Here is a 25720-nt window from a genome sequence, read left to right as displayed (position 1 = left end):
TGCTGCTGCTGCTGCTGCTGATGATGATGATGATGAAATCTTTCATTCGTGAGTAAACGCTCTTTTTTCCCCTTCTTGTCCATGTCGTGTTAGTGCTTTAATACACACCTATGAAACACGATTTAGCTGTGGCTGCTAAGTATATTGGTAAACAGGCCTGATTTTTATATAGAATAAGCTTCTAAGTAAGGGGAGCGCTTATCCTGCCTATCTGCCGCTCCTGATTGCGCCTCTGATCACCCACCGCGGGGAGACTTCTTGAAAAAGCCCATTGAAGTCTTCTTCAAAGGGTTACAGGAGCACACATGTGCAAGTCGTCCACTTTAGATCGATGACAGACACAGAACTTTATAATTACCAATTTGCAGACATGAGCCGCCGCCTTCGCAGCACTGCACAGAATTGGCAACGGCGGATGCATAGAATGGTATACTGCTGCAGTCATAGCGTAGCAACGCGCCTGCGCTGTCACTGAATTCATTCCAGGCTTACGCACATTCGGAACGGCCCTAACTTTTTCTTCCTCTCAAATGGCTTGAACATTGGCCTGGCTTGCCTTCACGTCGAATGTTGTTTCACGATCATTTTCTCCCTTAATGCGGAATAACCTCTTCCTATATTGAATGATTCAGCTCGTCTTGGTCAATTATCTTCGAAACATGATTGCATCACTTGTATGCCAGGACGTTCCGTTAACGACTCATAGTTTTCCAGAGAAAATGTTGAAATTTAGCTTTCACCCTCTCTCAGAAAAAGAAATGCGTGCAGGTCTAAAAAAAGAAGAGTTACGCAGTTCGAACGTAGCGCTTGGGATGTATACTCGAAATGACGCTCTTATAAAATGAAAAGTTCTATATTTCCAGAAATGTCTACAACAGACAGGAAAAAAAAATTTTAATGAAGCCCTGAGGGGCTTCTAGCTGAGAAGGGCTCGCTAAGGCCCTCTGCTCGCCTCTGGCTGTTCCCATGTCGGAATGGGGTAGCCACGCCTATCCGCTCTTTCACGGGCCCTCCGAACGGCAATCAACTGGATATTCCATGCAGTACTTGATATGGCCTCTTCGGAGTCCTGTTAGCTGATGTGCAACGTGTCCCGTAACGCAGGACACTGCCGGAGCTTATGTGCTATAGAGTGCTCAATGACTCCCCGCAATCCCGGCACTGTGGATCGATACCTCGATTAAGCCGGCTGAGAAAACCTGTCAAGCGATATGACCTCAGCAGTGTTATTCTCATCGTACGCAACCAGCATTTCATTCATTGCTCGCGTTCCTCATCACAATCCGGGACTTTAATTTCAGAGGACGTGGGACTGCATGTGGTGTACTACATACACGTGAAGCTTGTCGATGTTGGACGGTGGTTATTAGAATCATCAGCTTTTAACGCTCTTGCTTGTAGACATACACTCATGGAAACGCGCCAGAATGAACGATATGCTTAGCTGAGAGTTGAGGGATAGTTCAGAACTTTGCCACGTGCTGCAGAAGCTGTAGTGCTGTCGTGCGCACAGTGGAAACGGTGCTTTTTTTGTTTAGGCGACATCGAATTTTTAATTATTTTCTAACAATTGTCTTTGATATGTCTCATGAAGTAACCCTAAGCTATACTACCCAAGGTGTCGGGTATTTTTTGCAGAAGCATCACAGTGTGCGCAAGTGACTTATGGCTAAAGCTTTACCAGCGAATATTCTGTATTTTTGTTTGCATTTGAGCACATGTTGCGATTGGCAAATGGCAGCCGCCGGTTGGCAAGAATTATCTAACCTGAGGACAGCGAGAGACATACAGTATCTTCCTCCAGGCGTATTGTTACCGCGGCCCTTGAGGTGCATCGCGCCCATTTTGTGACGTCCAAATCCGCGATATCACTACGACACAGCTGATGTGGACTTGTGCAGGCTGACAGTTAGGCTGGCTTAGCTACTTCGGGGCCATGAGTGTCAGGCCTGGCCAGTTACCCAACCTTCATTTCAGCATTTATGGACCATTTCACCATTAACTGCCCGAATGCATAGAAGAAGTGAATTCGTATGTGTATATTTGACACCACAAATAAATATGCCCAAGGGCAGGCGTCCGAAATAAATTAAAACAAAAAATGTATGCTTTGTTACAATAATACTTGGAGCTCGTTTACACAAAGCATCTTGTCGTATGCGTGAAGGAAGGAAGGGCAAATTTAAGGGCTCGTTCTTTATTTTAGACACAGTATCAATAGAATCAAATAGATAATCATGCCAAGGAAGGTTTACGGAATGGTATTAGGAGCAACTCTAATTTAATTGGTTACACATTTACTTTACAAATACTTCTAATATTGTGCGCTATACTTTCCTTGGCATCATTATCTTTATTACTATCATTTTGTATGTAGAAACAATAAAAAGTGAACTGTGCGCACGTGTATTTGCACCTTTTGGCAATGAATATCTAAAAACTGGTGTCAGCCTGACAATTCCCTGGATACGCTTCGCGAACCCAGGCCACGAATTTGCCGCAGTTAATAATAAAGTTGTTGCTACTCCCCCCCCCCCCCCCCTCTATTCGCGAACCCGCGTTGTATACAATATGCTAATCGCATGAGCTGCAGCAAAGTGAGCAATTGGTAAAGTAATTATTGATCATTGTTTAATTAGCCGGCTACATACTTGTTTTTGTTGCTTGCGTGTAATGATGGCTGCTTTGATCACCGACTTATTATTGTTTATGAGCATGTCTTAATTCAATCTGATACGTGAAAATAATTGTCGCACGTTTGCAGTGCATGCTATGGTGAGCTTGGGTTCTCAAATTATGCGAGTGGGCCTCTCCAGCTCGGGGACTTAACTGTTATTTTGTTTTACTGCGTAGTATCACTCAAAGAGCAACTCGCCTTGCCCCTAGTATGCTCATCGCAAACGAGCAAAGTGATGCGGCTAGACTAAATGCGGCGAGACTAAGTCAGATAAAGATATTGATCGCACAGCTATTACTAACCCATAATTTTGGCTACATGTTCCTTACATTTTCGTGTTCGTGCAATATTTATTTGTACAAAGTGTTGCAGTCAGAGTGCGACGTGCTTGACAGATAATTAGCAAGTATCTAAGAATTTGCCAATGGAGCATCCTGACGAACTTTGTGTTATGTGCAGATGTTTCATTTTTCGTTTTAGGAGCTTTTTAGGTTGGTTGACCATTTGCTTGTATTAAAGTACTTGAAACTAAGTGCGTAAGAGTTCGTTGATGTGCTGCTCATTTGTGTAGTTTTCTGATCGTGCACTGCCTAACAGTTACTATTATGCGAACGAAGAGTAGTAGTCGGAGCCATACATAGGTACCAAAGCTCTGGTTCGAGCCACTTGGTCGTATACCTGTGTAAGCATGTAGGTGTGAAACGAAAGAAGGTCAAAGAAAAACACTGTAGACACGATGGGAGCTTTTCTGGTCTACAGCGTTCTCATTGTCCTTGTCTGATTCACACCCAGATGTTTGCAAGGCAACAACGTTATATTAAATACTTCAATAGAAATAAAACATAACATGATGGGTTGGCACCATAGCCCAACTATTCTTGAGCGACAGTAACTCAAACATGGTGCTTCTGCTGTTTCTAATGGTAGGTGCAGGGGCGTAGAAAGAAATTTTCGTTTCGAATGGGGTATAGAAAGGAGAAGGGCGGCAACCAACTTTTATATATGTGCTATAGCATGTATTCATATATATGCCTCTATACGAATGGGTTTTTATACATGCACATGCAAAGGTGAATGAAAGTTGAGGGTTCGGGCGTAGGGAGAGGGGTTGGCAACCATTTGTCTCCACGCTGGCGATAAACTGCTTATTGGCACGACTTCACAACTACTGATAAATAAATAGATATGTATTGAGAAGCATTTCCTTTTTCATCTATATGTAAAACAATGTCACGCTTCGCCTATGAATCCCACATGACTTGCTTTTATACTTGGCCTTTCATTCGCTAAATCTGTGAGAACCACTTCACCTTATCACCGTATATTAACAGCCGTGTAGAAGAGAAGCTATGACCACGTTTCGCCGGATTGTAGGGACACGCTTGAGTGACGTCAACTTCTGTGCTGTGTGAGGCGATATTTAGAGAAGCGCAAATGACAGGACGAACTAATGGACACAACGAGTGCAATGTGGAACCGTACCAACTAGCCCAGCTGTCGACCTTGCTGAACAACTTTTGTTTAAGTTTTTGCGTAACGCTTGGCAGAGTTGTGTGATCACAGTAGACTTTATATGAACTGAACGCTGCGATTCGAAGCATTCCAAAAACTACTTCAAGAGTTACAAATGGCCAAACCTTTCCTAGGTTAAGTTGATGTTTGTTAGGCAAAAAGTTATTTCAATGACTTTCAGTTCCCGTTTAAATTTGATTTGAGTCAGATGGTTAGCCACACGTGGCTGTGTTCGGGCAAGATGGGCCTTGACCTAAATTTAGTGTGATTCTTATCTGAACTTTGCCCAGCAGTTCGCGTCACAGACATTTAGCCCTGGGCTCTTAGACTGAAGGAGCTTTACTCGAAATGCGAATAGGTGCCTTGTTTTAGCCAAACAGAGTGCTGAAGTGAGTCCTCCTTCAGAGAATCCTGCTTTTAGAATTCCTTTCTTGTGTAAATCATGCACGGTTACACAAGCAGACGCGCGCAAAAGCGTGCGAACGGGCAAATGCGCATTCGTTCGTGAGAGACGTTGGTGTTCTTGCGGAAAGGTGTGACCGCTTGCACCCCGAGGAGCAACAGACGCCCATTGCGCGACCGGAAGGGGTGTGGTCATATGTAAAATTGCCGAGGAACGCCGGGAGCCGCTAAAGCAACAGAAGTGACCGCGGGACGTCAAACAGCGGTGCTTTGGACACTCTGCACACAGTTTACAAGTTAGGAGGAAATCTCTTAAGCTCACAAAGATGCACATGCGACTTATTTCTTGGGAATTCAGTTTTGTTCCATTCATGCAATTATGAAGTACCCGAGATAACATGGACATCAACATCTCCACAGCAAAGCAGTTGTAGCAGAACAAAACAGAATTTTGAACAAGCGATTTTCTGATGTCTCGCCTTGATCGCCTCGTTGGCACGATACACCGTTCCCGAGAATACATGAATAGTTGAACACCTGAATTAAGATGCAGCGCGCCACTATGAATTTCGTCGTAATGCTCGGCCGCCACACACTTCAGCTAACGTATTAGTGAAGCATCGCGTCCATTTCGATTTGCACTGCCGCTGATGCACAGGCTATTTGGTGGGTGCACTTCTCTGAAGGCCATCTATCAAGTTGATCTTCTCGCGAAAAGCAGCCCACAAAATAGCGAGACAAGAAAAAAGGGCTTTGTATCTGCGTGCTGCTCTGCAAAGGATGCCAAAATACATTAGGGTTCTGTCGTGACAGAGAGAAAAGAAGCATTTATTTTGAAGTTCTGCGCAGGAAGATTGGCGAGGGCTGCGTCAAATATTGTGCCATCTGGCAAGAATGCGAAGAAACAAAAGTTTTTTAGAATGCAAAGGTGCTGGTAGGAGGCAGCACCTTGTTATTTTTAAGTGAAATCAGCCCAGGACACAGACACTAGTAAGGAAAAAGCAGAAATCACCCTCACCCTACGAAACCCAAGGTCCACCTTCGTTCTAATAGATTCAAAAGCAGCCTACCAAAATTTTTCTAAAGGCTACATTGGCCCCATTGTGCATCAAATTCTTACATGATTCTCGTCCTCACGCTCAAAGGGCGAATAGAAACAGCTGATCTTTATACCCGGCCACGGCGGAGTTAGAGGCAATGAGCTCGCCCAAGCCTCGGTCCGAGAATTACTCTTCCGGACCTCCGACCCCGGCATATCGCACCCACCCTCGGCTATGCGTATGGACACGCTCCTAACATGAACAGATATTCTAGAACATCAAAGACTCGAAAGACGGAAACTTCCGCCCCTGGGGCCAAAGCTCAGTAGAGAATCTCAGGTAGCCTGGTGTCGCCTGCAGACCTTGTCTTACCCCAATCCATACATACTGTCCAAGATAGATCCCGACAATCACGCACCACAGCGCAGGTTCTGCGTCACTAAAATAGCTACCCTGTTTTACATGTTATGGGGATGCCCACTAAGTCAACCTCTACAACCCAGAGCACAGCACAACATTGTAAAGTGGGAGGCAGCTCTGTCCAGCTCGGATCCGAAGACCCAAGAGGCCCTCGTGAGACGAGCGAGGACAGCGGTCCGTGCCAATGGGATCCCGGACTAAGGATCTTACTCACCGACATTCATTCCTCGGTCACAAATGAATGTTTTATTCTCTCTCTCTCTCTGCGTAGAAAACATTCGCTTTTTCGTTCGTAGCGTCGCACTGTTTGCTCAGCGTAGTTAACACTGCACTCTTTAGAATGACGTATCTATGCCATTCCTAAATATAGAAATACGCATCTATGCAATTTCTCAATAAAGAAAAACACTACTCAATAATTACGTATCGATGTTGTGCTTAATTAAATATGGGCTATATTAGTTTTTGATTGACAATGTTTACAACTATGAACGCAGCTACCAGATCAAGATGGGTATATATTGAGCGCGAGTTGAAAGCGATCGTGGAACGGTGGCGGAGATTTTGTGCAAACTTGTTGAACCGCTGTATGATGTGTAAGGGTTATTTAGAGACCAATTTGAGCTCTCTGCGTAAACCATGTAGTTTATTACAACGCGTTAAACCTGAGAAGTGCTGCAGGCCGGTGCTACTTGGCCAAACACGTTTTCAAACGCCCATGCACAGTGCGACATGCTCTGGCCAGTCCACGTCACCGTGGCTGCTGATCTGACTGGCAGTTATAGGCTGTAGAATGCACGCAAGTAAGATCAGATGATAGGGTGGCAGGCCATGTCGGATGAGATATGAACCACTCCGCGAATTATAGTCTCTGTCGCCAGAAGGCGTGCGTGCTGCCGCGTGCACTGCGTGATGTCTTCTAAAAAGCGTGCAGCCTGTCGGTGTGCGATCTCGGAGGTCTAGGCTCGTAAAAGGTAAATTCTTCGCTCTTGAAAGCACTGCGATTACCAGCGAGTGATGGAGCGATGGGAGGCTGCTCTGCGCAGCTCGCGACCGAACGGTCATAGGGGTCGCCAAAGCGCACGGACTTTCGGCTGCCTAGAGCGGCCTGAGGGCTCATCGTCTTCTTCTTTCCTGACCCCCTTCCCCTCCCTTACCTGACCTATAATTGGCATCATTAAAGTTGTTGCCTCCTCCTCTTTCTGCTCCTCTTGCCAGCGATGCCAGCGTACCTCATGAGTTGAGAAGGCGAGGCAGAGGTGAGAAGAAGAGTATGATACAATTGTCAGTAGCGTCCGTGGTACACGGCGTGTCACTAAATTTGTGGTGCAAATTGTTTGAAGATGCTTTAGCTTCAGCGCTTTCAAAACTTCAGAAAAGAATTTCAGGGTCCATTTAAACTCTCACCGGGTGGCTGAATTGTTGGGCAGACATCAACAGACTGAGAGACAAACGAAAACTTTTCCGTGAAGTATAGCAAGATTATCGCTGCACTCACATCGTATACGAGTGCATGATTGTGGTTTTCCCTATCTTTCTCGTTTACTTCTTTTGTGCACTGTTTTTGTTCAGAAAATAATATTCTACAACTAGGCCAACTTGCCATTATAACACTGAGCTCACGTTTCTTTTTTGCGTACAAACACATTAACTGACAGGATAGCTCTTGATGTCATTTGCGCTTGCTTGAGACTGTACCTGCACGCGTAATTCCTTATACCCGAACGCTCCTGTCTTATTCAAATATAAGAATAAGTGGTAAAAGTTGGATAATTGTTTTCAAGCTATTTTATAGCCCTACCAGCCATGGTGGGCTAGTGGCTAAGGTACTCGGCTACTGACCCACAGGTCGCGGGATCGAATCCCGGCTGCGGCGGCCGCATTTTCGTTGGAGGTGAAAATGCTGTAGGCCCGTGTGCTCAGGTTTGGGTGCATGTTAAAGAACTCTAGGTGGTCTAAATTTCCGGAGTCCTCCACAACGACGCCTCTCATATTCATACGGTGCTTTCGGGACGTTAAACTTCACAAATCATTCAATCAAGACATTTTTATATGACTAGTTGGTTTGTCCATACTTGAAAAATTGACTTGCTGTGCAAACTTGAAGGAAAATGAGAAGGGAGACAGGAAAGAGTGCAGACTACAAACTAAGTTGGTAGAGCGCAGACTACAAACTACGTTACCAGCAGTCTACCAACTGAGTTGGTGGTCTGCAGCGCTCTTTCCTGTCTTTCCTTTCATTTTCCTGCAAGTTTGCGCAGCAAGTCGATTTTTACGGGTTTTTCTGTTTGACCGTTCGTGTGAAGCTGTGCCCCATAAATTGGGCAAGCCTTACTACTTACCGCTAATATTGCGGAAGAGAGACACGCACAGCAGCCGTGAAATATTATTGAACGCATACGCGGAATGAACGTGACAAGCAAAAAAGACTACGTATATCGAAACAAAAAGACGAATGCTGCTCAAATGAAAACTCTACTCACTGCCGTCTCAAATACGTGGCCTGCCGAACATGCCCGTCTTCGCCCCACATTTATTATATTTTATTAATAAGTATGTTCGTTATCTAGCAGGCATTATTGACCTAAACCACTCTTTTCATGAGGTACCTCATGTTATCACTTTGTGTTTAACGTAACCATGAAACAAAAACTATATTTCAGAACCGACATTTATATAGAGTCATTTTGGAGATATATAGTTATCGACATGCTGCTCTAATCCTGTCTGCAAATGTGCTACAGAAATGATCCGTATAGGAGTTATGGCTTATTTGCCATCAAATTGTACATGCAAACACTCCCCCTCTCCCATCCACTTTTGCGTTTTCAACTTAAACGGCCCGTGTCGGGCAAAACTGCACTACTGAGGCCCGCTATTTCTGAAGTGAGTTTGAGACCCTTCTTTAACCTCCTAATCATTTTAGACGAGCAAAACTCGTGCTTTCCAAGCGGCGTCAAAGCCATTTTGGACGAGTGTGGCTCATCCGCTTCCCTCGCTATGTGCATTTTGAACAATACTTCGTCATTTCCAAGTTATGAATTGCGGGTCTCCTCACAGATGACAGCACTTTCTTGGAACTTCTGCTGTTTTACCCGTCATTTAACTTTTTTTCGCGAATTGTGTTTAAAAAATGTTGTCTAGTAAATATGACGCGTGCTTTGCTAGTTATTCTGGCACCGAACTCTACATTTTTGGCTTGACGTGTTAAACTCGCCAGTTTGTCGACGGTGACACTATTTCACGAATCCTTAAAGACACTATTAGTCCATAAGACAATAAAGTTCGCTTTGCTGATTTGTCTTGATATAGGTATCAGTTATCTTTCGTCAATGAGAACGAACCTTTTAGAAGCAAATTATTCAATATAAAGAAAGAAAGCTTTTCTGAGAGCAATACTATAAGATAAATAAATGGATAAATGTTTAAAAGAACTTATACACTCAAGTGAAAAAAAGGACTTAGTGCCTTTCAGAGAGTGTTCGTGCATTTCAGAGTCACATGGATAAAGTAATCGAATGGGTTTGCTATGATGCTTGGCTACTTTTGGCTAGTTTGACTGCCTTCACCCCAAGTTGACTACACTTGAGCAAGTTTTTCTTAATTTCACGGATGTTTTTTTTATTGAATTGGCAACCCTGGACCAGATACGGGTTACATGTCTGGCCCATGACCGTTTGTTCTTCTTGATTTCGACAAACACGTCGTCACAGACACCTGATGGTTGGCTAATCATTACTTGAGGTGATGTCCACAAAGTGAAGTTCATAATAAATAAATATTTTCATCCCTACCCACCCCCTCCTTTCCTTTTTAGCACGAATGATACGAAAGCCTCTATGATAGCTTCTACCTTTTGTGGCCTGTAGCCGAACAAAGATTTTTTTTGACAGCAAGAACGCTGAGAAATCAGGCTACTCATCTGAATTTCTTCACTACCACGTTTCTAATATTATAAGAAGATGCAGTGGGTTATGCGTCGGAAAACTTATTCGGTAACGTACGTAGAGCGTGACGTCCATTATTGAGAAGGAAACACTACGAAGCCTAGATGAGCCCCAACTAGCGGTTTCATTTCGTGACATACTCGTAAAATAGAATGCCCGATAAAGACACTAAACCCGATAGGAATGCAGCCACACCGTTGATGGCGTCGGGGTACTAATAACGACAAAAGGTGTGTACCATATGCTGATAACATTCTAATGAATTCACGCTCGCAGTGCGCTTGCTCTACAACGCGGTGGCCTTCAATTACTTGCAGCCCCGCCGTGGTGTTCTAGTGGCTAAGGTACTCGGCTGCTGACCCACACATTACGGGATTGAATCCCGGCTGCAGCGGCTGCATTTTAATGGAGGCGAGAATGCCATGGGCCTGTGTGCTCAGATTTGGACGCACGTTAAAGAACCACAGGTGGTCGAAATTTCCGGAGCTCTCCATTACGGCATCTCTCCTAATCATATGGTTATTTCGGGACGTTAAACCCCACGTATAAAATCATCAATCAATGACTTGCAAATCATCTATGTAACGCTTTGTGGCGTTTGCCTAGAATTCAAAGATGCGCATTGTAGCCGAGAAAAATACGGAATTTCTCAATCATACCCGTTCGTGCTTGGCGTTACACCAATGACTCCACCAGAGAGCACTTACGCTGTGACGTCACGTTGGAGGAGAGACTGGCCTCGCATTTTAATTGGTAACGCTGGCGAAGAGTGTACAGCGCAGTCGTCACCGACCGTCAATAATAAGGTTTGTGAAGACACGCCCGGACATAAGTATGAATACTCAATGGATTCTGTTATGTTTTTCTTTCTTGTTTCGTGATGTGAGCAACGCCCCGCTTTGCCTCCAGGCGTCTATTTTCTTTCGGACTGGCTGCTTACCGTCCAACGAGAAATCACGATTTTCATCTTCGACTCCTATTATCGAAGAGGCGTTGCCGAACTTCTGTAAATGTCTGCAAATTGAGCACCACTAATACGAGAGCGGCTATAGAGTGTTGGGAGGACGAATGGAGCTGGCTTATTGTTGTCGTATTTTGTATTTGTGGTTGGGATACATTACGCGTGAGCGAATCGCACGGTCGGAACCTACCTAAATGCAGCCTGGAGTATTGAAATAACAGACCGCAACGGAAGTTCACCTCTAATTGATGCCAATGGCTGTGCTGCACTTCAGAAGTGCAGCTAAGTAGCGGTCAAGCGGCGACTGCGATCACGCTTGCATGTTCTTCTCGCGAGCTTCCCAAGACAGTTATGTCGTAATTTAAGCGACAAAGAAATTTTGTAGCGTGATGACGCCTAACTTTGCTATATCTGTGTTAGCTGTGATAGTAAAGGTAGTAAGCAGTAAATGCTGATGTAGGTAATTGCAAACACATCCGTACATGTTTCCAGAAGGTTGGCACTCAGTGGATGATCTAGGTAGCTGCAAGCGGATCCACGCGCACGTTTCCTGAAGGTTAGCGCAAAACAGGCAGGATGTTTACTGCAGGTTAGCACTCTTGCAATCCAGTCAGCTGTCAATGTTGCAGTCGCGGTTGCGTATGAAACGCAGGCGTGGCTCATCGAGCGTGCATACACCTTCATCGCAGACGTGATTTCAAGCTTGGTAAAAAGCCAGAGAATGGACGGAAGCACTTTCAGAAACAAACACCAGTCCATATAATCGTAGCCCATTGCGCTGGTCAAAAGTTAGAACGCGTGCATGCAATCGATCTATTCATGGCACAGAAAAACCTATATGCAGAAAACTGTAGTCCACACCTTCCTCCCCGTTCAAAAAAATATGTGTTCCAAAGGATTTCCCTTGGTCAAGCATTCGTAACCTTTTGCTTCGGCCCCTCGTTCTTGTAACGTAAACAAACTAATTGCAACCATTTGTGAAACGAAACTCACAAGTAAGTTTACCACTAGTGACACCATTTCCATAATCATTTGAAGCATTTTCCAGCGTATTCGTCGCCATTAGAATTCACATACGCTGACTTCCACGTGCTGTGTATGACACAACAAGCATGAGAGCAGCGGTAGCGAGAGCGCTGGTCGTAGGTAAAAGAAGAGACCAATGACTACAGGTGTGCTGCAGCGGCCGCTGCCAGCAGGCAGTCGTAGTGAAGGCTTGGCAGAGTAAAGACGTTTCCTTGTGTCTTGCACCCGTCTTTGAGTGGTGCCGGGTAGCAGCAGATACCAGATAAGTTATAAGGAGCTAGCGTGCGTGCCACCGCTATCACTTTTAAGGGAGGCCATATCTACCTGGCCTATCTCCCCTTTGATTTTCATGAAACATTACCTTCTTTTTCATCTTCTCTCCTGCTGACTTTAGAGCAAAATCGTATACATTTCAACAAAATTTGCGGTCTTCGGTAATCTATCAATTGTGACGTTACATGAACTATTACACTTAGCTAACTTTTGTAGTGATATCAAAACTAAAGACTATGTCAACAGTTTTAAGTTAATACGGCAGACAAATATTTGGCATACCATTCACCAGCAAATGTAATTCTCGCTTTACGCAGAAAAATATATCATGGTTTCTCTCAAGACGTCAAGTTTACATTTGAAGTAATGCTTCATCTAGCAGGCCAATTAGTATGGAACATTTGGAGAACAAGAGAATGGTGTTAAAAGCAAAACATTTGTACTAAAACCTTGGCCTGTTACTACCCTCCCTGCATTAAAAATTGCCGGGCAATGGGGCATGTGAATCCGTGGAAGAAATATCAACATCTACAGAGTTGCGAAAGAGCTACTGTTATCGGTATTACATGTTGTATTTCCCCTGGCCATACCTTAGGGATGCATAACGTAGTTGGTCAGGCTTCATCTTGGTCGGGATTCACCGACAAAAGCAGGAACTACCTCTCGTGAGTGGTGGTGCCGCAATGATGGGAAAATTTTTCAGTAGTTTTAGTGTGTTCTCATTTATTTTACATCGTTGTTGTTCTTAGAGTGATTGGAAAGTAATGTGGTCAGTATGAGATTAGATACGGTATTGTAATTCAGTCAGAAATCACCATGGGCATCATATACTTCCTATATAATCACGTGAAAGGAGCTGAGCAAGCCCAGTTACGAATTGCCTTAAAAGTTGAAGTGCTTGTTACTTCATTTTTCAAAATTACCTCGCCATAAAGAAGTATAGGATGCTGTGCTGGCGCATTATTGCTACGATTACGATATGCAGAGATATGCCAGTAAATTTACACCTTACTTTTGTGTGAGCGACACACATGTTTTGAAAGTTTCTTCTTTTGATCCGTTGATACATACTGAAGCTTTACCCAGAGCAGTGCGCGTTCCTGTTTGGTACAATGATCGAAGCATATACATAATAATTGCTAAGGTTTAACGTGTAAAAACTATGATATGATTATGAAAGATTCCGTTGTGTAGGGCTCCGAAAATTTCGACCACCTGGGGTTGTTTAACGTGCACCTCATTTAGGCACATGGGCCTCAAGCATTCTATTCTCCATCGAAAATGCGACCTCGGCGGTAAGGATTTGATTCCACGACCAGCGGGTCAGCAACCGAGTTCCTTAGCCACTAGAACACCATGGCTGGTCTGGTCAAAGCTTCCAACTGCCCCTCCTTGTTAAACATGTGAATGCTACGCTGATGGACTATAAGTGCTCTGACTGATTTTTACTAAGTTCTTTCTCCTTTGTGTTCTTGTGTATTCAAGTACTAATTACAATGGTCGATTGCTTCGACACGCAGCGATGCGAATGTTTGTGACGTGCGTGCTTTAATTTCTGCCATTTCCGGTTTGCGTCTAAAGCCCTTGTTTTCGTCGCAAGTGTCGTATTGCGCAGACAAACTCGTTTGCGTCAACAAATCAGTTGTTCGTGCGTTAAAGTAATGAGCCAAGTCTTCTGCGTCCTGTTCCTTTGTTTGAATCATTACGAAACCGCAAAATAAGCGGGTGTTTTGGCGCGCCTTTTTTTTAACATGCATATTCTCACGCATCCCAAATGGGCCCGGAAGGAAGGCACAGGGAGTATCCGCTATTCGTGTTTGTCGCTCGTACGCATGTTTATTTGGCTTCTTTTGTTACGCCTTTTGCAAAGCCGCTGACCTTGGAAGCACGTTACGGAGGCAGTCATTCAGAAAAACGGTTTTGCGCCAGCATAATATTTTGGAGACCTGCAAGGACACGCGAACCTCGCACGCTTCAGGTGTGCACGTGACGAGAATGAGTGATCGGCGCGCGGCGTTGATTTCGTTAGCTGCCTATTATCTTAGCTAAACGAATCACGTACCAGGACGCTGTTACCACTGGCAACAATTACGCGGTGTTCAGGAACGTATTTCTTTGTCTTTTTAATCATTCTACAAGAATAACAGGCTCGAACCATGCAATAATTCACATTATCATCGAAATCGTGTGCTAAAAAAACGTCCGTGAATACCCTAACCACAAACATTCAATGAATCAGTAGTGCCATTTCAAAGACACGTGATCGCACACTGGAACGGTGTTTGCTGCTGTTAGCTGCCTATTATTTAAATGGATTAAAAAGGCGATAGCTTTCAAAACAGTATACAGTTGAATTAATAAAATCTGTCGCGGAACCACAAAATTTCCCTAAGTTCATGTGTGTGGGTGTGTGTGTGGGTGTGTGTGTTGTGGGAGAGTAAGAAGAGAGAGGGGGAGGGCGTTCCCTCAATTTTAGTTATTCAAGGATTGCATTGTAGCGATATTTAGTTATTCAGGTACAATGAATCACACGAGTGAACCCCAGGAGCCAGAAAAATTTGCCGTTGTCGTTGGAATTTCAATCTTGAGAGGTTTCGACTGTACTATTGTTTCATATTGCTAACTTCGTTTTAGCATGGTAATTGGACGTGCTCTCTAGAAAGAAAGTTACGACGGCACACAGAGTTATCCCAGGAAGAGTGGCAGGATGTGTCTACATTGTGAACTGCTTAGGTCATTTCGAAAACGTAACTTGTGCTTTAAGGTTTGATTGTGTGACACAATGACGTGAACAGGTGTCACGTGAAGGTGAGGGACACAAGTGCGACTGGAAAACCGAGACAAATGTTTATTGCAGGTAGTGTCACGTGTAATGGTTTGTTTCTTTCTGGTGTCCATGTTTTTTGGGCAGCTACAGTGATCTGGATGATATAATATGTATCCATACTTCATTTTCAATAAAAGTAATACAGATTCCCCGAAGGCAAATGGGGAAATAAGTGGTTCGTAACCACTTCACCAGCCCTAAAGCCTGTAATACCAATAATAACCACTACCTATACAAGCCTACGTACCCACCCTTCTCGTGGTTTTATATCTCTATTTTTTTCATGCGCTTGAAGTGAAAGAATAATTGATAGTGGAAGAAATGTACATAGTGAACATGAAAAAATATTGTGATGCCATCTTGCTGTTTGAACGTCTATCATCTCGTGAGCAATCTCAAGCTATGTCCTCTTTCTCTTTTCTACTGCGCTGAAAATCGTTTGAGTCTATCTTGTTTCTTAGAACTAACCTTAGTCCTTTTACGATGTATATTACATTATAGCTGAACATTATCACGCTGCCTAAATCGATTCCGTCTCTCAAGTGTGCAACATGAACATTGGAGTGGTGTCGCCAATGGCTTTGCTTTACGTGATTTCTAGTTTCAAGCTATCACTTATACAGAAGTTACTATTCTTGCCGAATCGCACTTTACTATAGCACGCCGTAACACAGAAAAATAATTGTAGTGTCTTTATATTGCATGTTTTACCCAAGCTGTCAGTACCCTTTCAAGAAATTTTAAAATAACTTAAAAACTTCGAAAGCTACAAACTTAAGGCAGCCCGCCGCGGTGGTCTAGAGGCTAAGGTACTCGGCTGCTGACCCGCAGGTCACGGGATCGAATCCGGGCTGCAGCGGCTGCATTTTCGATGGAGGCGAAACAGCCGTGTGCGCGTTCGTTCGAATTTGGGTGCGCGTTGAGCCCTCCACCACGGCACCTCTCATTATCATACGGTGGTTTTGAGACGTTAAACCCCATATATCAATGGTGAATCAATCTGCTCTCGGTAAGTCACCTCATGTGTGTACAAACCTTTGGTGTATTTTAAGGTAGGGTCTGCGTATAAAGTGAGAAGCTTCTAAATGCCCAACTTCTAGTTCCCTTAGGTCGCGGTACTTTACATAAGTATAGTGAAAGCATGAATAGGCACTCGAGATGCTCCCCCCCCCCTCCTCTATAATGGAGTGAGGCGGATCTCCAGCCTTTTCATGTGGTTGAAATTCTGGTGCCCTTGGATGTCTCGTAATCATACGGTTGTTTTGGGACGTTAAGCCCCACATATCGATGAAATGAATTACAAACATAAGACACAAGTCGCGTATGAGCATATACGCATTCTTCCCAGAGAGTTTCATTGGATGATCTCCACTGGCGCGCGCACGATGGGAGGACAGGGGGGATGCGCAAAATCTGCCCCATAGATTTACTTAATAGGGGAGAGAAGGTATTGAACCTTCGCCCCCTCCCCTGAAGGGCAACTCTGCGCACGCTTGTGATGACCACGCCAAAGGTCTAAACAACCTTTACGACCTATGAGGAAGCATTCAGCGGCCTTAAGCGCTCGTACAAGAGTTGACACTCGAAAAATAGAGCCTCCCACGATCTATCGCGAAACTCGTTATTGCAGACAAGCAAGAAATCTTCTAACCCCTAAATAATAATAATAATAATAATAATAATAATAATAATAATAATAATAATAATAATAATAATAATAATAATAATAATAATAATAATAATAATAATAATAATAATAATAATAATAATATTAATAATAATATAAAACTGTGGCAGAACATCGGTAAAGAAATGTATGGTTATTTTGATTTGAAGTTAGCGGTGTTGTATTAATCAGCATAAAATGCGTCAAACAAACCCCAGGCAAGAAGCTCGTTTAGTAGGAGGCGCGTACGAGTGAGGTCGCTGTTCCGTTACCCGAGAATTTCATGCTCAGAGACTTTGATAGAGTTTGAAAGCACGCCCTGAACACTGTGCAAGGAAAAAAAACGCACCACTATGGGCGATGCCATTGTTCAAGACTTGAGACTGGCGAATTCGTTTTTTGATAAAAGCAAGTACTCGGAACAGGCGTATCAGAACATTTCGTGAGCTTCGTCGCTCAATCAAGGTAATACAAGCTTAGAGAGGATATTGGTTAGTGTGAAAAGATGTAGAGAAAATGCTTCAACACTTGCGATAAAATAGTTCAGTTTTTCTAATAAAGGCCAACGGGATGGCGAACACAATTCCCAAAAGTTCATCATCCCTGACTTCAACGCGCACCGCAACCTGACCGTAAAACATTTGTATTTCCCCTCGAAATGTGTGACAGACGTCAGCGTGCACTATGAATTCTATAGAGAGCCGCTCTGCGACACTAACTGCGCTGCTGTTGCTACATTCGGCGATTATATCTTTGAAATATTAGGGGCGAAGCTCCTAAAGCCATGGGTCTGTACATTCCTTGTATATCTTAGTACATGACCGCCTAGTTTTATGAATGCAGATGCAGGCGGATGGACAGACGGACGAACGGACGGACAGACAGATGGACGGAAAGACTTACAGACAGACAGACGAACAGACGGAAGGACAGAGGGGTCACGGTTTCCCGATAAACCCTCCGAAGTTTCGCCCCACTCATCATCATTCGCTGCGTGGAATTGCTGTGATATTTTTATTAATTGACTGCGGCAACATATTAATTCAATGAAATAACACAAAGCGTGACCGAACGTTGTCATTAGAAAAAAGGTTTTTCCCATATCACGTATATTGCTCATTTGCAAAGGGTATTAGACGTCAGATTTCGGCAAAGGTATCGGCACTGATATCTCCAGAAAGGTTACAAATATAGAATTGAACAGAAAAAAAACAGTGTTTGAAGCCAGTCCCGTCTCGGTGGCTCACCCCAATAATGTGTTATGAACCACAATAGGCGAGAAGATAATGCGAATACAAGTTAGCGAAGTCACCAGGCGAATAGGAATTGTAGAGTGGAACTGTTCCTGTGATGGGACTCCTACATTGTAGGCTTGGGCATAGATACTCATCAAATGAACCGAGGTTCTCATGGCACAGTCGATGTAATAACTCTTAATCATAGAACTTATCTGATTGGGATGCCGGAAATGTGCATTGATCTTCGTGGTCACTTCAAGGCACTCGATGAACGTGCTCTCAGACTGAGCAATGTTCTTGGCGCTGTGGTTAAAGTTCATCACGTTTTTAACTTTTTTGTGAAATAAAATCTTATTACTTGTATGTACCTCATATTATTGTTTCTTTTCATTTTTTCATTTTACCTCAATACTAACAGAGGAAACTCACGGCCAGATCTTCTGGAATCGCATGAGAAGTATTTGAACGGACGTATCCACGCTTATCTGGATGACTGCTCTGTATGCTTTTGACGTTGTCCACATATTATTGTACACTAAAATGAGTACATATATTGCTTTGTATTAATTTTTGTTTTTCTTCTTGATTCATTATCATTTTTATTATACTGGTATAGATGACTGTAACCTAGCGTACCTTGTGATGTTGTCTAATACGCATAGAAAAACTTAACACCCTAATAAAGTAGCAAACTTATACAATGCCCTATTTAAACGATTATTTGAAGGGCGCCCAGATTTTGGGTTTTTATTGTAGAGTCTAGTCCAGTTCCCCTCCCCTAATGTCGGTGTCTAGTGTAGCCAACGGGAAGTATCTCTGGTTAACCTTCAGGCTTTATTAGAACTTGAAAATAATTTAGGTAACCTTAGGAATCCCTCAAAACACTCACACATTCACACTCACTTCAACTCAAGAAATACACGTCAACACTCTGTGATTTGTGTTGTGTCTCGAGTGGAAGCCTGTGCGAGTGTTTCTAAGGTTTTATAAGTTGCCCTGAATTAAATACAATACTTCTTATCTCCTCCGATTTCGTTTGAATCCTTTCAACACATATTGATTCATTTCAGTTTTTCCAGTGAGAGTAATTGTGCAGCTGCTTCATCTTAACTTGTGTGTGTCGATGTTAATAATAATAATAATAATAATAATAATAATAATAATAATAATAATAATAATAATAATAATAATAATAATAATAATAATAATAATAATAATAATAATAATAATAATAATAATAATGCTTTAGCACTTTGCTAGAACGAATGTATTAGAACCGGCGTCTTGCAGACACGAAAAATTTCAATGCCCGCACTCCCGCGCTGTGCAAGAAGAGGCCACTCACCTGTCCTGAGAAAAGAGAAGGCGCAGAGTGCCGTCCAAATCGCAAGCCGGGTCCACGTCGTGGGCTCCATGTTGTCAAGGAGTTGTGTCAGGTAGTTTAGTGTCCTGTTTTGGGTGGATTGCACAGCTGCCTTATAAAAATGAAGAAAGAGTCGCTACACTGCTTTGCAACGCTGCTAGAGTAGTTAAAGTCAGCCGCCCTCGTGGAACGCGCTGGGAATACGAGAGAGTCTCCGAGACTTTCTCTTGAAGAAATGTGGTTTTGCCGCTCGCCGAAGGCTTCGATGTGACTAATGCGTCGAGTGCGTTCGAGCTAGCACGCCCTAAGACTATTGGCGCGAACGTCGTTGTGGTCGCCTTTATGGGCGGGAAAAGTGTAAAGAAGAAGGGTGAGAGGTTCCGGTGATGACTCCCCTCGGTCGTGGTGGTGGTGCGCGCACCTTATTAACGTCATGGCCTTCGACAAGCGCTGGTATAGGGTGGTTCCCTCGGGCATGACCCTGGCTACTCGCCACAGACGAGGCGAGAATTCCGGCAACGCTTTTGGACGAATGGGGAGTTTTAACAATGGCGTTGCTTCCGGTTGACGGTGACAGCGAGAAGTAAGATTCCCACAATATTGGGGCATAGCTTCATTCATCGTGTTCATCGATATCATCACAGTTTTTCCTATTTATGAATGTATGAATGACTCGTTTCTGATTTTTAACATCGCACCCCCTTCTGATGGATATGTTCGATAAAGCAGCATGTAGTATTTTAAGTGAAATAAAGAGATGAATATTACACTCACAAAATACAGTGACCGCAGCGCCTTGCGTTCGCCGTTTCCCTAATCTTTAGCTCCTGAAAGTGATAACTCGCATTTTTTTTTGAAAATTTATAAAATATATTTGAATTGCATTTTATTCAACAAAATATGGTAAAACATATTAAAAACATCCGGACCCTTAGTATAGTGCTAGCACAGATACATTCAACCGTAACGTGTATAAATATACAGGCAGTATACAGAGTTACACAACCATGTACTGACATGTTCATTGTCATCATCATCATAATCATCCTCATCATCAACCTTATTCCAACTACATCCACCGCAGGACAAAGGCCCTTTCCATGTTCCGCCAGTCAACTAGGCCCTGTGCTTGCTGCTGTCACTTTATACTCGGAAACACCTTAATCTTATCTCCTATTAACCCGCTTGCCTTCTCTGAGAATCCAGTCAGTTACCCTCAAGGACCAGCGGTTATGCTGCCTACGCGATACATGTCCGGCCCACTTCCGTTTCCTCTTCTTGATTTCAATCATGATATCCTTAACGTCGGTTTGTTCCCTGATCCACTCTGCTCTCTTCTTGTCTCTTAAGGTCACACCAATCATATTCCTTTCCGACATGTTACGACATGTTAGCTTAGCACGAATAACATGCTGAAAACACCTCACTTATGCGCAACAGTCGAACAGTTTTAGATGTGCATGTTGAAGTTCAGTTCACGCAAACATTTTTTTTCATATTTTCACTTCAATTGTCACAGACTTCGTTCGCGAAGTCGTCAGAAAAGCCAGATAAACTTAGATCAGGTTCGATACTCAGCATGCGGTCGTTCAAAACCAAGCGCTGGAAAACCAAATGCTCGAACACAAAACATTGGCAGGAGATCTACTAAATGACGTACAAGTCTCCGACAGTGCGAAAGGCATAGCGAGTAGCTGCGGAGAGAGCGCGGTGGGCTTCAGGCGGTGGCACAGAAGCAGTGTTCTGGCCGATGCAAGAGGGGAACACCACCACTTCTTTCCCTCCACCTGAGACCGCTGAATACAGCATAATACAGGATGAACAGGAGAATTGAAATGCGATCCACGCAGCTCTAAAGAATACCACCTACGGGCAGGGGTGCGTACAAGAAAGAAACGGGGCATCCACCCACTCTAGCCCCCCCCCCCCCCGTTTGACTACCTAATGGAACAATGACTCAGCTGTTCTTGTCCCATCACTGTTTATATTAAGGTGAAAGTATTGTATTGCCCTGTTTTCAACTTGAACTATTGGCGTAGTGGTCAGTGCGATTGGTACCGAGGACCTCTTCAGCCATCCCAATAATTGTATTGTAAGTAAATTTAGAGCAACCTAGGAATTCTTGAGGACAGTCACACATTCGCACTAATACATCCTATTAAAGCTTTATCACATCTCACTTAACACTCTTACTCGAATAGCACAGCTGTACTTGTGTCACTAGATAAGGTTCTAGCACTAAACGTTGCCAAGTTTGGGTTACAATGGTGGCCTGTCTGGACACAGTGATTCTAAGCACCTTATGCTGCTTCTCAGACCTGATCACCACCGTGGTCAGTTGCTTCGCAGCCACTGGGGACTGAGGGCCGAGGGTTATTTAGCATATCCATGTGGTAGGTAGTGGCCAGATACAGCAACAGGGTAGTCAATCCTTCTATGGTGAAGACGTGCGTTACCGGCAGTTGTAACCGGTGAGGCCGCACCCCAGGCCTCACCGGTGATCGACAAATATTTCGAAAAACATAGTTACCGATTTGTGTTGAACCCCTCCATCCCCTCAATAGATGGATGGATTGATCTACGGATGTACGGACGAATGAATGGATAGACGAATGGATGAATAGGTTAATGGATTGATAGATGGATGGATGGATGGAACAAGGAAAATTGCCCAAGAGTTCTTTGTTGGCCATCAAAGGTTGCAAACTCAACTATATCTCCAGGCAAAGCCCGTGGGTGAACGGTGAATGACACACTCCTTTGAGAATTATGTTGGAAGGAACGACCAATAGCCCAATAATTTCTAAAGAAGTTGGGAAAAGAGGGTTATACGCGAGCGTTTGTATCTTTGATGTGCCATATAATCAGGCGTACTGCTTTTTAGCTGCCCCTTTGAGATCCTCCGAGAAAATCAAGGGCGTCGGGGGAAATTTTTTTCTGGGTAGAGAGAGGGAAATCACCTTTACTTTATGTCTGTCCGTGCGTGCTTTTGTATATGTGCGTGTATATACATGCAAGCAAGATTAGAATAAAATATAGGAGGTAGGCGGATGTTAACCCTTTTGGCTACGCCCCTGCACACAATGGTATTCTCTTTTCTCATTGCATATGAAGACTTCGTATGTAAACCTATATTGCGGTATCTTGTGTGCATCCTGCCTTGCTCATGTGCACTCTAACGTGGTGTACTTTTGCACCTGTTGACTCATATGACATTCAGGATATCCAGAACACGCCACTACGACTATCTTGTACTCGACTCGCTCGCTGTGGTAGATATAAATGGCTTGCCGCATGAACATTGACGGACGTGCTCCTCCGTGGCTCAGTGATTAACTTCTCACACTCACTTTTCAGAGGTACCAAGTTAAATACAGCGCACCGGAGTCTTTTTCTGCATTTTTTTCTCTCTTGTGTTTTCACACACACACACACACACACACACACACACACACACACACACACACACACACACACACACACACACACACACACACACACACACACACACACATATATATATATATATATATATATATATATATATATATAGGCAGGCATGGTGGCGAAAATGGCCGTAGCGTTGCAATAAGTCAAGTAGATCCTCCAAGAGAACGGTAACAACGGAAGTGTTTAATTCGACAGTTTCGGCCAGAGTCTGGCCTTCATCAGGAGTCATGGTACATTCTGTTTGCGCTCACATTTATAGTATTTTGGGTAAAAAATGAGAGGGAAGGAACGAAAAAAAAAAAAAAAAAAAAAAAAACAGAAAGAAAGAAAGAGTTTGAAAAACGAGAGAGGAAAGGATATCCAGAAAGTTCCAGGTTCCACTGTGCTTCGCGAGTGGCGTCGTCAGTGTGTATTTTCTTAGTATTGCGTTCAGTGCAGTTTGGTGGCGGTCCCTTTATTGTAGACGGGGCCTGGCTAAGGTAAGGGCTTGCGTGTCGCGAAAAATGCTTTTTTTATTATTATTTTTTATTTTTTATTTTTTAAAGACCGTCACTAATTCGGCGTCGGGGACAGCGTTCCGAGGCTCCAGGAAGTCGGCGCGGGAGAAAATGTTTCTTAAGGCGCTGTCTGTCGTTTTGAATGCTATTTTGCTCTGCGAATCCGCGTTTGGGGGTTTTAATTGTGTATGGGGTGGCCCTTCTATATGTCGGGCTTTGTTGTCGAAATGCGGGAAGGGTTTCCAAACTGCGAGAAAGGACGTTTGAAGTGATTGCTATTTTGTACTGGGAAACCGCGTTCGGGGCGTTTAGTTGTGTATGTGGATGTCGGGCTTTGTTGCCAAAATCGGGGAAGGGTTGCCAAAAGGCGAGAAGGGGCGTTTGAAGTGATTGCATTTTGTTCTGGGAATCCACGTTCGGGGCTTTTAGTTGTGCATGCGGTGACCCTTCGACAAGTCGGGCTTACAACTATTGTTCGGTTATTCAGAGAAATAGAAATAGACGACAGTGGTTCACTGAAACACGCAAAGATATTTGTAGTTGTCCAGTCCTCGTCGCCGCCACAGTGCCGCGAAATCTTGAACTGTTATGATTACAATTATAAACTTACATATACACACATACACCCCCATACATATGCGCATATGCATAAGTACATATACACATATAAATGCATATGTATATATTATAGTGCTTTGATTGCTGCAAGTGTACCCGGACTTTCATTTATGCCTTTTTCGAGGGTGTTAAATCGGTGTATGAGGTATGATTCACGTTGTTCACGTTCCCGGTTTGATTTAAATCCTGTTTCTAAAAGTGTGACTGACAATTTGTCGAAGGAGTGGCCGGGAAGGTTAAGGTGTTTTGATAGAGGTAGATTCGGCGCTGATTTCGCGTGGGCTCTGTGATTATTGAAACGAATCCTAAAGGGTGTTTCCGTTTGTCCGATGTATTGCATGCCGCACACGTTGCATTCAAGTAGATATACCACATTAGGGGAATCGCATGTTAGATTTCCTCGTATGTTAATTGAAAAGTTGGATTGTGTGCTGCTTGCCTTGCTTGTATCTCGCATCGCTTTGCATACAAAACATCGAGGCTTCAGACAAGGTCGGCATGAACTGTCGGAAGTTGAAGTATTGATTTGGGAGTTTACAAGTGTGTCTTTGAGGTTGCGTGTTCGTCGGTAAACGACGCCAGGAGCCGATGGGAATGCACGTTTTAGACGTTCACTTTGTTCCAGTATGTTGTAATGTCGTTTAAGGATTTTGTTAACGTTGGGGAAATTCGTGCTGTATGTTAAACATAGGTGTGTCTGTTGCAGGTTGTGTTGTGGTGGCCGCTTCATCAGAAGGTCATCACGCTGAAGTTTTCTAGCTTTTTGAATAGCGTCATCAATTACATGTGGAGGATATTTCTGTTTTTCGAGCACGAGTTTAAGCTTTTGTGAGCTCGCGTGGAAGTCAGTGTCTTTTGAGCAAATTCGCTTAAAACGGTGGGCCTGGCCGTATGGAATGCTGTTTTTACAATGGCGTGGATGATCACTTTGGTAATGGAGGTACTGTTGTCGATCTGTTGGTTTGCGGTAGAGGGTTGTGGAAAGTTTATCATCTTCTATTATTATGGTAACGTCAAGGAAATTTACGGTTACTTGTGAGTAGGTGTGTGTGAAGTGTATGTTTGGATGCACAGTATTGTAAGTATCGATAAAGTTTAGCAGTTCATCCTCGCTGTGAGTCCAAATAAGAAAAATATCGTCAATGTACCGCCTGTATAGGAGTGGTTTCAAGGGAGTTTGGGACAAAAATTCGGTTTCTAGTTCTCCCATAAAAATGTTAGCATAGTTTGGTGCGAGTTTGGTACCCATGGCGGTGCCGCTGATTTGTCGAAAGTACTCTTGGTTGAACTCGAATGAGTTCAGTTCTAATACAAGTCTTGTGAGGCTTGCGATGGCAGAGAAATCTGGGGTGTCAGGTTGTCTATGGTTTGTGTATGTGTTTTTTAATGCCGCTATGCCATCATCGTGGGGAATATTTGTATAAAGTGAAGACACATCAAGGGTAACTAAGTATGAGTGTTTCGGAATGCGCAGGTCTGCAATATCTCGAAGGAAATGTGAGGTGTCTTTTACGTACGACCCGAGAGTGCACGGAATGTGGCCTATTAATTTGTCTACGTACCCTGATATGGGCTCGGTTACTGTGCCTATACCTGAAATGATTGGTCGGCCTGGATTACCGGGTTTATGAATTTTTGGGAGTATGTAGAAGCGCCCTGGACGGGGGTGTACTGGCCGCATTAATTTGTGCTCACTGCGTGTTATTCTTCCCTCGTCCAACAGCTTCTTCAGTTCTGTTGCTACAATACGCGTGTTGCTACAATACACGCGTATTGTAGCAACAGAACTGAAGAAGCTGTTGG

The 25720-nt window shown here is 43.6% G+C and overlaps 1 protein-coding gene across 1 annotated transcript in view; it reads right to left on the bottom strand.

Moving 5' to 3' along the window:
• Nucleotides 1–19665, bottom strand: part of LOC119179105 (uncharacterized) — a 49090-nt gene extending 29425 nt beyond the window's left edge. Inside the window, exon 1 of the mRNA XM_075869587.1 lies at nucleotides 19335–19665. Coding sequence (XP_075725702.1) covers nucleotides 19335–19404 — 70 coding nt within the window. The 5' untranslated portion in view covers nucleotides 19405–19665. The remainder of the gene's footprint in view (nucleotides 1–19334) is intronic.
• Between the last annotated feature and the right edge of the window lie 6055 nt (nucleotides 19666–25720).

This window comes from Rhipicephalus microplus, chromosome 7, assembly GCF_043290135.1.
Source record: "Rhipicephalus microplus isolate Deutch F79 chromosome 7, USDA_Rmic, whole genome shotgun sequence".
Taxonomy (NCBI): domain Eukaryota; kingdom Metazoa; phylum Arthropoda; class Arachnida; order Ixodida; family Ixodidae; genus Rhipicephalus; species Rhipicephalus microplus.
The sequence above is the reverse complement of the archived record's forward strand: the minus strand, read 5'-3'. Positions and strand labels throughout refer to the sequence as shown.